This window comes from Tetrao urogallus (assembly GCF_951394365.1).
Source record: "Tetrao urogallus genome assembly, chromosome: 8".
In the NCBI taxonomy this organism is placed as follows: domain Eukaryota; kingdom Metazoa; phylum Chordata; class Aves; order Galliformes; family Phasianidae; genus Tetrao; species Tetrao urogallus.
Window position 1 is genome coordinate 10,561,601 of NC_136821.1, and position 14,048 is coordinate 10,575,648.

Consider the following 14,048-nt stretch of genomic DNA (forward strand, 5'->3'; position numbering starts at 1 on the left):
CTAGGTCAGGGGATTTTTCCTCCTCTTCCACCACAGCTGCTAGCCAGTGTGCAAAATGTCAGGATGAGAAGCCTCACATTTTTATGCATTGTGTACTCCGAAGATGCCTTGTCCTAGGCTGAAGGGTGGGCCAGAGAGACATATGAGGGACATTAGTGGGAAATATTGGTGGTAAGTATAAAGTTGTACTAGATGATCTTAGAGGTCTTCTCCAAACTGAATGATTTTATGATGTTAAGTTAAAAAAGAGTAGAAGAAATCTCTAGATTCTGTCCTACGATGACAATTTTTTCCACAATGCCATAATAACAGCTATGACAGACCCCTGCACTCTTTTGAGGAACTTGTTGCAGAACCACAGTGGGCATAAGGAAGCCAAGATAGCACTTAGAAACGCAGGTGCAAGGGGACCATGCAGCTGGTTTTAAGCAGTTTCATAAACGCACTGCTGAAGTACCTCCAGAAAACCTTTCTTCCCACCTCCTCTTTTCTTCTGTTTTTATTATTATTATTTTTAAGGGACTTTAGTTGAAATTTTAAAAAGCAGCAGCCTTTCAAGAAGGGCAACCCATTCCTTATTTTTCCACTTCTCAAATCATTCAGCATTCATGATGGCCAGAGATATCCGTGTCTGGATATACAAAAAGCATAGGTACAGCCATAGTGCAACCCATACCAGCATAGAAGAAAAACAACAACAACAACAACAAAGCACCATACAGAAATCCAGCAAGCTGCCAAAACAGGCCTACAGTAATTTCTCTGTGGTAGAACATACAATCATTGTGTCTAACCTGCTTGTGCTACATTCTCAATGTCTCTTCAGGAATCAACATGCCCAAAATTATTGATGCAATGAGACAGACACTATTTCTTCAATGCTTTCCAAATGGGCTATAATGGATTCTCCCTAATAGCAGGCAGCTGAATTCACAATAACCATTTTAAAAGAACACATAGGAAGTGCTTGTCAGGACTAACAGTTGAACAGTTGACTAACAGACTAACCTGTTGAATCAAGGGACAAGTGTGCGGCGCTCTCAACCCTCAGAGAGCAGTAACATGGAATACAAAAACACACTGCTCTACAAGAAACACATAATCCCAGAACTACACATTTACTATTCCAAGTATCTAAAAGATGAGAAAAAACAAGTTATATTATTAAGAGCATAAGCCAAATGAAAATAACAGTTGAAAAAGCGGGTGCAATTATTCCTACCTTGCCATTGCTATGCCAACAACACAGCCTCCAACTATAGACCAAAATCCAATCCAGCCTGCATCTACCTGACAGGAAAAAAAAGAAGAAAAATAAAGAAATTTGTTAGAGAAAGTACGATGATGCTATTTTCAAAACAAATGCTGCACAGGGGCTGCAGACTGCTGGCAAATTCATCCCATGCCCCACTCCCCCAACATCAACACTAGATGCAAGACCTTTGTAAGAGTATTTTAAACAAAGTTTTCTACAAAAAGAAGTATGACTAATTAGCCTCTGCCCTAGATGTGATTCCCCTATGGAATCATTCAAGTAATGTCCTCTGGATTTCAACTGTACTCTATCAAAAGCTTAGAAATCCTCTTTTCCCCATTTCATCCTTTTCATCTGGTAAACATTATTTTCTATTACTAAAGGTGCTGCAGCCAACAATACTCCTATTTGTTTATCTGCCTCTTCACTCTTGTCAAAAGGCGTACACAGCTCTGAAACTACAACCCACTAGCTGAGAGTCAACAGGAAGGATCTTGACAGCTTGGAATGCCAAAGCTATAGTTTATTTTGTTTAACGTTTCAGTATAAAAGTGGTTCATATGTATTATAAAAACCTGACAAAATTGTATGTTAGTGCAAAATAAAAACATACCACTTACAAAATAGCTGTTGATTATCAGTCAGGAGATACTTACTTGGCTCACATGAACTGGTGTTAATATCAAATCCAGAACGCCAGACCAGCCAGAGAAAACACCCAGTGGTATAGCATAGGCTAAAGCAATCATCAAGAATCGGAAATTGCTATGAAAACAAAACAAATGCAATTAGCTGAAGCTTATATTAGAAATTGCACCAAGATTAGCTGCTAGAGTAAATTACAGTCATAATCTATATTCTGCCCATCAAGAAAAATAGCGGAGGTCTGAAGAATGAGTGAGTCAGAAAAAACAACAAAGATATCCAGACAAGTCACTAAAATCTGAGCGGCTGGGATGTTACTGCCTTAGCACTACAATATTAAGAAAAGCCAGTCTCTCCACATCCAACCATTTTCATAATGTGCTGGGCTCATATGTTTTTCATTTCCACAAGCAATTCTGCATTTGAATGGGCAACCTAGTTAGGCTAAGTGTATGTTAGGAACAAAAAGCACTAATTCAATTTAAGAAAAGCATATTTCAAGCATAAAAGCAGAGCTTTGAACTGTTTAAAAAAAAAAATATTTAAAAGATGGTTTTACTTCTTTTTGTTTTGTTGAGAGGGAGGGCTTTCATAACAAGGCGGATACAAACGCAACAGTGGAAAATTCTGGCAGTTTGAGCTATCAAAACACAGAGACAAGCGTAGCATTCTGTCTAAATACTCAACATGTTTGCTTTATTCCCCCAATTAAAATTAATCAACCTTCAGTATTCAGCAAAAGATAAAGCAAAGTTGTGTTATCATCTTCACCATACACAACTACAGAGCTGCCAGACAACAATCACCACCGACCCCACCCCATCTCATCCCCTCATCACTGTAACCAAAGTGAAATGCAGCACCCTTGCAAAGGTAGATCCCAGCTTTTCCTCTAAAATGTTTCAATCTGGGAATAAAAACAGGAAACATACTTTGGACTCCTCCAACAATGATGCTTTTAAGTTACAGGTTACCTGTGTAAACACGAAGCGTGACCCTTCCTCCCCCTAGACAATTTATGCAAACTTGATATTGATCAGTAGTATCAGCTCCTTAGTATGCACTTGGATAGCACACAGTTACAAAAACCAAATGGGAGAGAAAATATTCTCCAAAACATTGAGAGGTTTGAGCCTACACTATTTTACTCCCTTAGAAGATTCAAAGCGCTCTAGCCAGCACTCTGTTCTTTCTACACACTGTTCTTTTTCACACATCCTCATCTTGAATAACAAATTTATATCACATGAACATATCCTGCTCTTTCAATATCATTCATGTCAGATTTATTTTTTTAAATGCAAAGAAATACAACTCTTCCACACACTGCTCATATTTCTCCAAATGCTAATGCATTTGCTGTCTTCTTGACAACTTTTTTTGCTCTTTCAAGTCTAGTCTATCCTGTGCTATCCTGACATCTCTGCAGGCAGGTTTTATGTTACTTAATCCTACCCATGTAAAAACTATTCCAGTATCTGCAGAATAAAATAAAAGGGAAAGTCCCATTTTGCATGGACATTATATAGCCGTATTACAGGTTGCAAAGAAGTAACAACTCTGAATGCACTCCTCCAAAGCAACACTTGCTCAGTATTCAAACTCATTGATTGTCTGTCTGAACTTCATTAATGAGCTACTTTGGGCTGTAAGCACCTAGTTGTTTGCTTGACCCAGGTCTTCTCTAACTCAAGCAATGTGACAAAACGGCACATGCAGTAGCTGCTCCATCACACTCAACTTCTAGTCGCAATACCAGAGATCCAGCTCTGCATCACACCATCCTCCAGAGACAGAGGCCCCCACACTGCCAACCTGCCCAGTCTCCCTGTTAAGGAAACCAACCAGGAGAAAGGGTGCATGCCATCAGCCTTTTAGTCCCCTTGTACAGCAACAGCTAGCACTGACTACAGTAAGTGTCAAAGCCAATTGAAACACACGTCTTAAGTATCAGCTTCACTCTTCATGGCTTCAGTAACTTGTATTTGTTTTTGCTATTTTGCAACTGCTCCACTGAAAATAGAAAAATGTGCTGTCTATCACACCATCAGCTGGTGAACCCACACTGTTTTCCATCATATCAGCCTTCATGACAGGATATCAGCATTAGGCTCTCCGTTAAATCATTCTACTGGAATGCCAAATTGGCTTTTTCTTCTGCTGTTTTGTTGTTGTTTCTCTTCAGAATTCTACTTAATGTTACTAGAATTCATACAACAGGCTGGTTCACAGGAGAGCCTTGTCAAAGTCAGTCAGCATTTTCAGAATAACTTTGACAACGTCTATTAACGTGAGACACACTCCAAACAGCTCCCAGGCTGGACACGGATGTCATGTGGAAGTTTCATGAAAGAAGTAATGATGCACAAAAAACCACACCATTTCAAAATTGCTTACCCGGCCCCTTGAAAATATAAAGACACATAACTGGCTAATGGCATCTTATTATTTGAAAGCAAAAAAAAAAAAAAAAAAAAAAAAGAAAAAAGAAAACCACTGTTTTTCTCTTTATATTATCAACTATTTACTTGTAAGAGAATTTCTCCCATGGAAGTTTCTGTTATATTCTGCAGTGAGGAAAAAAACATATTTACTTCACCTAAGAAACTGAGAAAGGGCACAGTACTTTTTTCTGATGAAATTCAAACAAGGCTTGGCACAGTGTGAGATAGACTGTTAAAAGAATTGGGCTTAGCTCCCAAAGCATGACTAATCTATTGACTCCCAGGCTCAGAAAATTGGTATCAGGAGATAACCCAAGATCAGCTAATTGTTATAATCTGCCAGAAGCAGGAATCTCCAAGACAGGGGAAAAATTCATGTTCTGAAGCAACTCCCTCGCAGCTCATGAAGAAGACTGCTCAACAACCTGAAGCATGAAGAAGCTTGGGAGCTGTGAAGAAGTCACAGATCGCTTTGGCACCCAAGAAAAGAGGTCAATGACTTCAGTGGTAAAGTTATGCTACACAGCTTTCTTTCGAAGCAAAAATCTGAAGCCTGGGGCAGAGAAGAAGGAAGTGATGAAGACCTCTTGTTCTCAAGAATGTTTTTTGGTGTACATTTAGGTGAAGTCAGCTGACCTGCTCACACACATCCTGAATGCCTTACACATACAGTTCTCCTACCAGAGGGCAAGTCTGCAACAAAGGAGAAAATCACATTTTCCTCCTTGTCATCAGCTGATCACCTTCAGCCTATACCACAAGGTCTAAAGAAAGACTCTCTTTTCCAAGAATCACAAATCTAGGTTAGGCAGGCAACAGAGGTTAGAAGCCTAATGAACCAGATGATGGACATATTCCTGAAGTACAGCAGATAGTTTTCTTTTATAAACCCCTGCTTTGTTTGACAGATTGGTGCTGAAAGGCTTCCCAAGATAAGTGGTTTTAATGATGAACTGTTGATTGTTTCAGTACAGAGGAATGTAGAAATGCCTTTGATAAGGGGTAGAATGGAAGAACACAAAGACCAGAGGGAAGGAAGACAAAGATCTACCTAACTTTGAAACATGATGAACTCTGCTGATTACATGTGTCTCTACTTTGTTTTCCTAGGTTTGGTTGACTGTGAATGGAAAAACAGTTTTGCTGCTTATCTCCTGAACTTACCAGTATCTCAGGCCCAGCATTTACAATATGCTGAATGAGCAATATTGTAGTTATAGAGCTCCCAAAAAGAGTACCGTCAACAGAAATTTTATATTTTACCTGCAGAGTTGGTTGCTGTTTGGATTTCTATTCCACAGGAACATTTTTACAACACAGCCCTCAGGCAGGGTCTCACTACACACCAACTTGGGTGTTTAACAGCATTATTGGGAGTGCTAAGTGTGCTTAGGGGAATTGCTATTTTTTAAATATCCTGAGTAGGTCAGTTTGCAGACTAACCAGCCAGCTGTATTCACATCTTCTCCCAGCTACCAGCCTATTTGAGTATGAACACATAAGAGTAATTATTTTTTCCAAAAAATTTACTCCTCCAAACTGAAACAAAAGCCTCCAAACCCACCAGATAAAAACAGTGATAACAGGAGGTGCTGGTTTTGCTGTACTCTTAAAAAAAAAAAAAAAAAAAATATTTAGAGTCAGAAAACAATAGTGCCCAAAGCTCCAACAATATCAAGTTTTAAGCAGCCCATTTTATATAGATTCATCTCATATTTCTACATGCTAAAAACTGCAGTAGAGTTTGAACCTCCCCAGAGGAATCAATCATACTCTGCATCACAGATCTTTTCTGCCCCAGCAAGCTCCTCTATGCATTACCACACACAGGCACAGGCCTCCACAATTATTGAGCGTTTATGTTACAGTTGCTTTGATACTATATTTCCATTACACAAGACATTCTACAAACAATGAGGGAGGGATTGTTTCACAAAAAAAAAAAAAAAAAAATTAAATCTAAGCAGATTAACAAAAAGTTGTAAAGCTGAAGATGCCACTTTATAATGTTTTTTCTCTTTTCTTTTATTCAAACTCTAAATTTAGAGAAAACTAATTCATCTCTGAAGTTGTCCAGAAACAGAACTTCTACCCCATGTATTTTAACAATTAGCAAGATCTAACGGATGATATAATGGTTTCAGATATTTCATTCATTGCTCCTACAGCTGAACAAAGGCATTTGTACATCTCCTTGAATGACAAGCAAATCCCAAGTTCATTCCATTATAAAAAGCATGGAAGAAAGCAGGTTATTAATTAGTTTCGTCCAGCCCTGTTAACTGTTACCTCACACTCAGCAGAATGCACACTGTTAACAATCTTGTATAACCTGATGTAACAGAAGCATTGCATAAGAGCAGCCATGCTAACAGAATGACTCCAGCAGTGCTGGTGCAGGAGGATGCTCACATGAAGATTTGGAATAGACTCATTTAAAATTTAATGTCTGCTTTCTCGTAGTTACCATCTTTTAATGTTTCAGCATTAATATTTTATTTGATTGGGTTTAGAAGCACTACAAACTAACTTGTTTGTTCAGTGAGAAGACTAAAGTACACTTGTGTTCATTTATTCAGGTGCTGATCTCTTCAGCGGAAGCTCAGTCAGGACTTACCTTAAGAGTCTGCAGAAGCTCCTCCTGTAGCTAAGCCGCTGACTAGCTGCAGCCACACTGGGAGGGAATGGAGGGCGTGAGGGGAAGTAGGCCAACGCTGCGGAAAATATCAAGGAAACCATCCCAAATTCTAAAGAGGAGGACAAAGAAAAACAAATCGGAGAACAACTGTTAGTAATGAAAGACTTCTTTTGGCACAGTGTTATTATCAGCCAGCCTCTGATACATAAATCCTACCCGACTGCTTTACTGCTCCTGACAACAAGACTGCAGAACTTAAAGGAGGACTTCTTTTTCCCCTCCCAAGCAAGACTTCAAATGAAGATGGAGAACTAATGTGATAAAGAAATACTGACAGTCCATTCTGATTATAGGAGCTGAATTGCAACAGGCTCACACACAAAGAACTAAGAACAAGGAAGCAAAAAAATAAAAGCTGCTGGTTTTTCTCTGTAAAGAGAATTACGAAGATCTGGCCACATTTCCTTGTAATGGTGTAATATCAGGTAACAGCATGCTACAGACTTTAAACAAATGGGGATGGGGAAGACCAGGATGTGGAATGATAAGTACTCAATATACATGATGAGGAAGGCAAATAAAAGGTCTAGCAAGGCAGCATCGTGGACCAAACAGTACTGCATGTCAATAAAATATAAATAGAATAGCACAGAAGCAGCCAAGGCTCAGAAATATAGAGAACACAGTTAGTAAGGAGAAAAAAAAAAAAAAGAAAAAAAAAAAAGAAAAAAAAAGGAATACAGCTGTTCACAGATGCCCCTCTTGTTTAGAAGTGGGTGTTCCAGATCTTCAAAAAATTCATAGTAAAAATTTGGACCTGAACCTGCAAAGTGATGAGCACTTGCAGAAAATACACAGCAAGACCCAGGATCAGACATTACGAGGAAAAACAACTCCACAAATCCATATTTAGTCCAAGCAATTTGTTTTACAGGCCTTTTACAATATATATCATGTACTCCACAATCCTCAATCCAAATACTTTTGCTATCTCCTTTGGAAACAAGATTCTTTGCTGCTGGAGAGAAAAATGCATAGCTGAAGCGTGTTATCTTAAAAGAACCTGTGATCTTATTACAAAGAAGTGCTCACCATCACCACAAATAAATTCCAGCAGAGCTGGATATTCAATCACATACATCTGCTTTTTCCTTTTTCAATAAATCAATATGAATGTGGCACTTTGCCAGTTCTTCCGCTAAACCAAGAGAAAATAAGCTCAGGAAACTGAAAAGTAAATAACACTCAGACCATAAGTCTATCAGCTATAGATTGGGATGGGAATTGAACGTTTCTTGTTCCGAGTGGAGAAAAAATTGACCCTACATTTGTTTTGAAGGCATATGAGAAATGATAATGCCAGCCTCCATGATCAAATATGGGAGGATTCATTTTGAACTATGTAGTGTCTTTTCTTCCTGTTGTGGTCTAATTACAGGTTTTGAGGGTCAAGGGCCTCCAACACAAATCTTCTTGTCTCCAGTAAACAGATTAATTTCTGCCTTCCAGTACACTGCATTGGAGAACACAAGTGAATAAAGAACTCGTCACAACTAATTATCCCAGATCGAAGAAAGAGATAGGCTCCGCCATTGTAAGATGACAGTGGACAAAGCAAGGCTTGCCAAAAGCTCTTCAAACCCTCCTCCTGCATCTACATCTTTATACAGGTATGCATATATACAAAGGTTGCTCTCAAACTAATGCCTCCTATTTTATCATGTTGGTCCATGATGTCAGAGGCAGAGGTTGGTGGTATGGCAGTCAAGGCTGAATCTTCCCACCAATATTCTGTTACATTTTGTCGCCGCATGACAGATAGCAGCAGAGGGGACAGCCTGACACAATGGCAGCTGACATGGAAGTTCACATGAATTCCTCCATGCAGAAAAAGTTGCATTCACTGGCATTCATCAGCACTTGCTGAATGTCTACAGAGACAAACAGCGGATGTGAGCACAGTGAGGCAGTGGGTGATATGTTTCAGCAGTGGCAAGTGTGTCAGCTCCACTGGTGCACCTATTTTTTTTTTTTAACAAAGGTAGCATGCAGACTTTTGTCAGTTGCTGGCGAAAATGCATAGCTAATGGTGGTGACTGCTTAAAAATAATCTTTCATAAAGTTTCATAACTGAGAATTTGCTCTATTGAACAGTGTTATTTTGCTCTCTGTATCAGTTGTTGATTCCATGGAAATTAACAGGAAGCATTACTTTCAGAGCAACTTACATATATGCATATGCACACTTGAATTGCATAATGAGAGGAAGGCAGCAGCTTGCTGATGGGTACAACCAACAGGAATGCGGTCACACAAAAACAGAAGTTGTCCAAGGTGCATATTATTTAAATTTATTTCACTGCAATGACATAAGGGGAAAGGCTGTATCTTTCTAGAAAAAATATAAGGTAGGTTGATAATTTTTTAAAGACATGGTAATATTTCAGAACAGGTACACATCTGGGGCCTCTTCTAACGCTTACCTCAAGATTCATGCCAGTCAAATTGCTGCAGTAGGAGCAGTATGGTAGCACTTCATTTTTTTCTCCCATTATTAAGTTCAGCATGCAGTCCTTACTGTATTGTCTTGCAACTCTTTAATGTGTCCCGGTGTTATACTTCCTAGCCTAATGAATTTGCCTTGCAAGCACTGCCCTCATGCACAAAACAAAAGAGCAAAATTCACTCTGGAACCTGTCCAAAACACAAGCAATACCCTCTACTGAAGAACAGAAGTCTTTAGTGCCATCTTTAGCTTTGTGTATCATCTTTGCATCTCTCCTGAAATTTCAGGTACTATCGGATGCATCTGATTTCTTACATCTTGCACAGCTTCTTTATTGGGTAGCTCCGTGTCATTACATCATCATTTACTACACCAGACCAGGTAGAATAGATTGCAAGGAAGGAACAAAAGGAAGTAAAATATAACATTGACCTATTTCTTACATTTTGAGACCAAAGGAGCCACTGCCATGATACCTGCAAATATCAACATTGAGAGAAGCCTGCATCTTAGTCCAGAAAGCAGGCACTCCCCCTGGTTGTGTAAACCCTGAGCAGAAAACTTTACAGATGCACAAGCCTCCTCAATACATATTCTTCTTACTTTCAAAAGACTACTTACAGGGCAAAAACCTACCTCAAATCAAGACCCACACCCTTTACCTTCTGAAATGTAACAGGGAAAGGAGGGCATTTCACACACATATACGCATAAATACACACACAAACACACGTGGAGCATTCTTCTTTTACCATTACATTTCATATATATATATTTACACAGACATGTGTATATACTTTATGCGTGCCTATATATGTTTAATACATATTTTTGAAACTAATAATAATTTCTCTTCAATATTTAGGAAAGTACACAGCTAAAACCTCGGTCTAGAGCCTATAAGGATTACCATTTCCTTGTGCAACACAAGTATACAAAGCAATCCTGATCTGCTAAATCTATATTATTCCAGCTGTGAACCAGAGTGTGTAGAGACAGAGGACACAGAAAGAGGCTGTGATATTTCAGCCAAGTTCTTAGACTACGTTTGAGATACAGGAACAGCAATTCAATAAAACATAGAAAATACAGGAGCAATTTCAAAATAGATTTATAAGCAACTGCTTCATAATCACGTTTGAGAATAAGTCCTTGGAAAATCAGCACGTTCTTGGCATGCAACTGATCCCAAGTTAACAATTCACATCACTAGGGTTTTAAAAATCATCAACTACATTTAGGATGCTACTCATGTAATGCTACCTCATGCAATGACAACAAGCTCCATTACAATACTGAAAAATGCAGTTCCTATCCTGTGAAACTAGTTTAAGATCCTATAGGAAAAAGCCAGATCAAGCCCTACTAATGTACTTGCTAAAGAATTGTGACACTTGAGTCCAACTCCACAGAAGGGACAAATAGCATGGTCTGCTGCCTCCTGAGCTCTCTATGGAAAGTGGGTCGAGTTGAGACAAGACAAACGTCATGAGAGACGCAAGACAATCACCTCTTGGGATAGCTTCTGCCGATTTCAAACCAGTGACTGTTTTGTCACTGTGATCCTCTAGAGGCCACTGACATTCAGGACCCATCCCTTTTTCATTGCCTGAAGAGCAAAAGGAATTTTAGATCCTGGAAAGACCCCCTAAGACACATCACTAACACTGCAAGCATAGCTGCACAAAGAAACCCAGCTAACTATTTAAAAGTACTTTGAACAAAGTAAGAACTACAGATACCCCCTCCCCCCACCCCACGCCCCCCCGAAAACGTATCTTAGGAATCTGAAGAGCTGCTGCAAGGATGATCTTCAACTAGGACCAATAATCCCAAGCAAGCTTACAGGGTGGGCTGTTGCCAAGCCCTGGATGACTCAAAGGCAGAAAAAGCTGTGCTGAAACACTGGGCAGACAAGACAGATCTCTGGACCCAGCTAGCAAGAGATATCTATCCTCGCATTTGAAGAAAATGCCCTGGAAAGCCTCCCAGAAAAGAACAGAAGTGAATCCAACAGGCTGCTGAAAATGGCATTTCTTGTGCTAACAGACTCAAATAAATGGTTTTAGGCACAAAACCATAATTCCTTCAGGCCATCAAACTCTTCTCCGTGGAAAAAGGAATGGGCTAAAGACCTTTTCTAATCACTAGATTTTTGCTCCTCTCTATCCAAACCAACTTGGTGTTCACTTTCCCCTCCTTCCCACTGGTCTCTTTTTTTTCTTATTTTTCTTATTTCTTTTCTATTGGCCTCTATCAAAATATTTAGCTCTGAAAAGGCCTATCCAAACCCCAATGTCCTTATTTCAATAGATTTGAGTCCAATAACAAGTAGGTTATTTGAAAGAGTCTAATATTTGGTAACATATTAATCCAACATCTACTACACATTCTTTAAAATGAATGTTAAAGTGGACCTCACCCAAAAATGACAATTGACAAAATTTCCAAAAGAATCACAGCCAAGAATAAGTGATCACAAACAATTAATTCAATCTCATAAACCTAAATATAAACTACACAGCATATAAACTTAATACTTCTAGAATGGAGAGAGCTGAGTCCTGGCTGCATTTCAGAGGCTGGAATTATTAAAAAAACAAAATCAAATGTGCAACTGTCGTGACACTGTGATGTCCAGCAGCTCTTAATGCCATGCCATTTATACTCATTTAAAAAAAAACAAAAACAGATCATAGATTCTTAAGCCATTTGGGCAACCCTTCTTCCTTACAGTCTGCTGCCGAATACAGCTAGTTTTTCTATATAACACCAAGAGCAGTGAAGTCATTGCATAAAAAACAGAAGGGAAACAAAATCTATACTGTATCAGATGAATTTTCTATCAGCATTTTTTGCACCAAACTGTTGTCGTTTCATTGAAACTGCTTGCTGCATAAGAATTAGGTGGTTTTAGTTAAAATCAAAATCTATTGAGTTTAATTCCAGTGTTAGATTCTTAGATACTAATAATCTAATCACATTTGAAAGGCATACGCAAGACATAAATTAAGGCTGAATTTATGCACAAAATATTCAGTGCTGGAAGAATAACATTTCCATCCTCCCAGAAATAAAAGAAAAAACAACCTGCCACGGAGAATTTTTTACTGAAAATATGAGAAGCGAACAACAGTTTGGAATCTCTGGGAAAGCATAAGCTCTCCTAGAAGATACTTCTTCTAATACAAACAGTTGAACTACTTCCCTTGGAATCAATCTGTATATGACACTATTTTAAATTTTATCCTTAAAAGATAAAATAAAATAAAATAAAAGGGAAAAAGTAACCCTTCTGATACTAGAACATCTTACCACTTTGTTACTTCCCATCAGTTAGCTACTGTTCCCTTGGCAGTCCAGCCACTAGAGGGTAGTGCTTCACAAGCACCAAACACACGGGAATATGTAAATGTTTTATAATAAATAACTTTTTTTCTTAATTAAAAGAAAACACACCTGCATAGAGCACAGCCTCAATGCGGTCCTTGATGTGCTCGGTGCTTCTCTGTGACAACAGCGGGAGGTGCGAGGTTCCATTAGGAGATGGCACCACAAGAGGTCCCACTAAAAACGCGCCAGCACAGCCCAGGTAATTGAGCAGGGAGGCAATCGCCGTTGCTGTCGCACGTTCGTCTGGAGAGAACCACGTTGTGGAAAGAAACGGGGCTGCGTTCATCACAGTTGGCCCCGCCAAGCCATTTAACAGCTGCCCTCCATGAATCAGCCTGGAACAGAGAATAGAGATGAAGGCCGTTTGGATGACAATCGCTTCTTTTAAAAATAAAGAAATAAATAGCACATAAGACGTTGGGCTCTTGAGATAGAGCGGCTTCGCAATCAAATGAAAATTCTGTGCAGAAAACAGAATATTCAATACATTTTTTAAAAGCCCAATTAAACTGATTTAAAGAATCCAGGGCTATTCTGTTCTAATTACCTCAGATAAATGGAGAAGCAAATGTTCTCTTCAAAGCCAGAAAGGAAGAGGGAATAAAAAGGACTTAATTTGCAGGAAAAGAAAAACATATATTATAATAGGATATTAGAGTAGAAAAGGTGTAGTAGCAGAAACGCTTTAAACTACAAGCTTTTTAAACCTGACCCCTTTTTAAATCTGACCAGAGAACTTAAATTACTTATGTCGGATTCAAAACCAAAACACTTCAGCAAAATACTCTGCCTACAGAGGAGGTCGGGCTGTTTGAGGTTTCCAAAAGAATCATCATCTGCAGCAATCTGGCCGCTCTCAACAAACTGTTGAAGCAGCAAGGGAAATACAGATTCTTCTCATTTTTCGCACTCACTGAGATATAACAGATAAGACTGGTGACAACACAGAAATACTACTTCCAAGCAACAGAGTCCCTACAACCTTTGGCTTCATATTAGCACAATGAAAAGGACTTTTTTGAAGGCTCTTCTAAATGTGGAATTCAGCCAGAAACCTTCCACAGTGACTTTTCCAAAAAGTGATCAGCTGTGGAAGGCAAAAGCATGTTGAAATTTATATAAAAACCTCATGTCTGAAAAACAGCTAGCAAGTCAAATGAAACACTG

The 14,048-nt window shown here is 38.9% G+C and overlaps 1 protein-coding gene across 1 annotated transcript in view; it reads right to left on the reverse strand.

Moving 5' to 3' along the window:
- Window positions 1-14,048, reverse strand: part of SLC49A4 (solute carrier family 49 member 4) — a gene marked incomplete at both ends in the record, with an annotated part of 56,674 nt that overhangs the window by 15,885 nt on the left and 26,741 nt on the right. Inside the window, 4 exons of the mRNA XM_079538844.1 lie at window positions 1,223-1,290; window positions 1,912-2,020; window positions 6,962-7,091; window positions 12,948-13,216. Coding sequence (XP_079394970.1) covers window positions 1,223-1,290; window positions 1,912-2,020; window positions 6,962-7,091; window positions 12,948-13,216 — 576 coding nt within the window. The remainder of the gene's footprint in view (window positions 1-1,222; window positions 1,291-1,911; window positions 2,021-6,961; window positions 7,092-12,947; window positions 13,217-14,048) is intronic.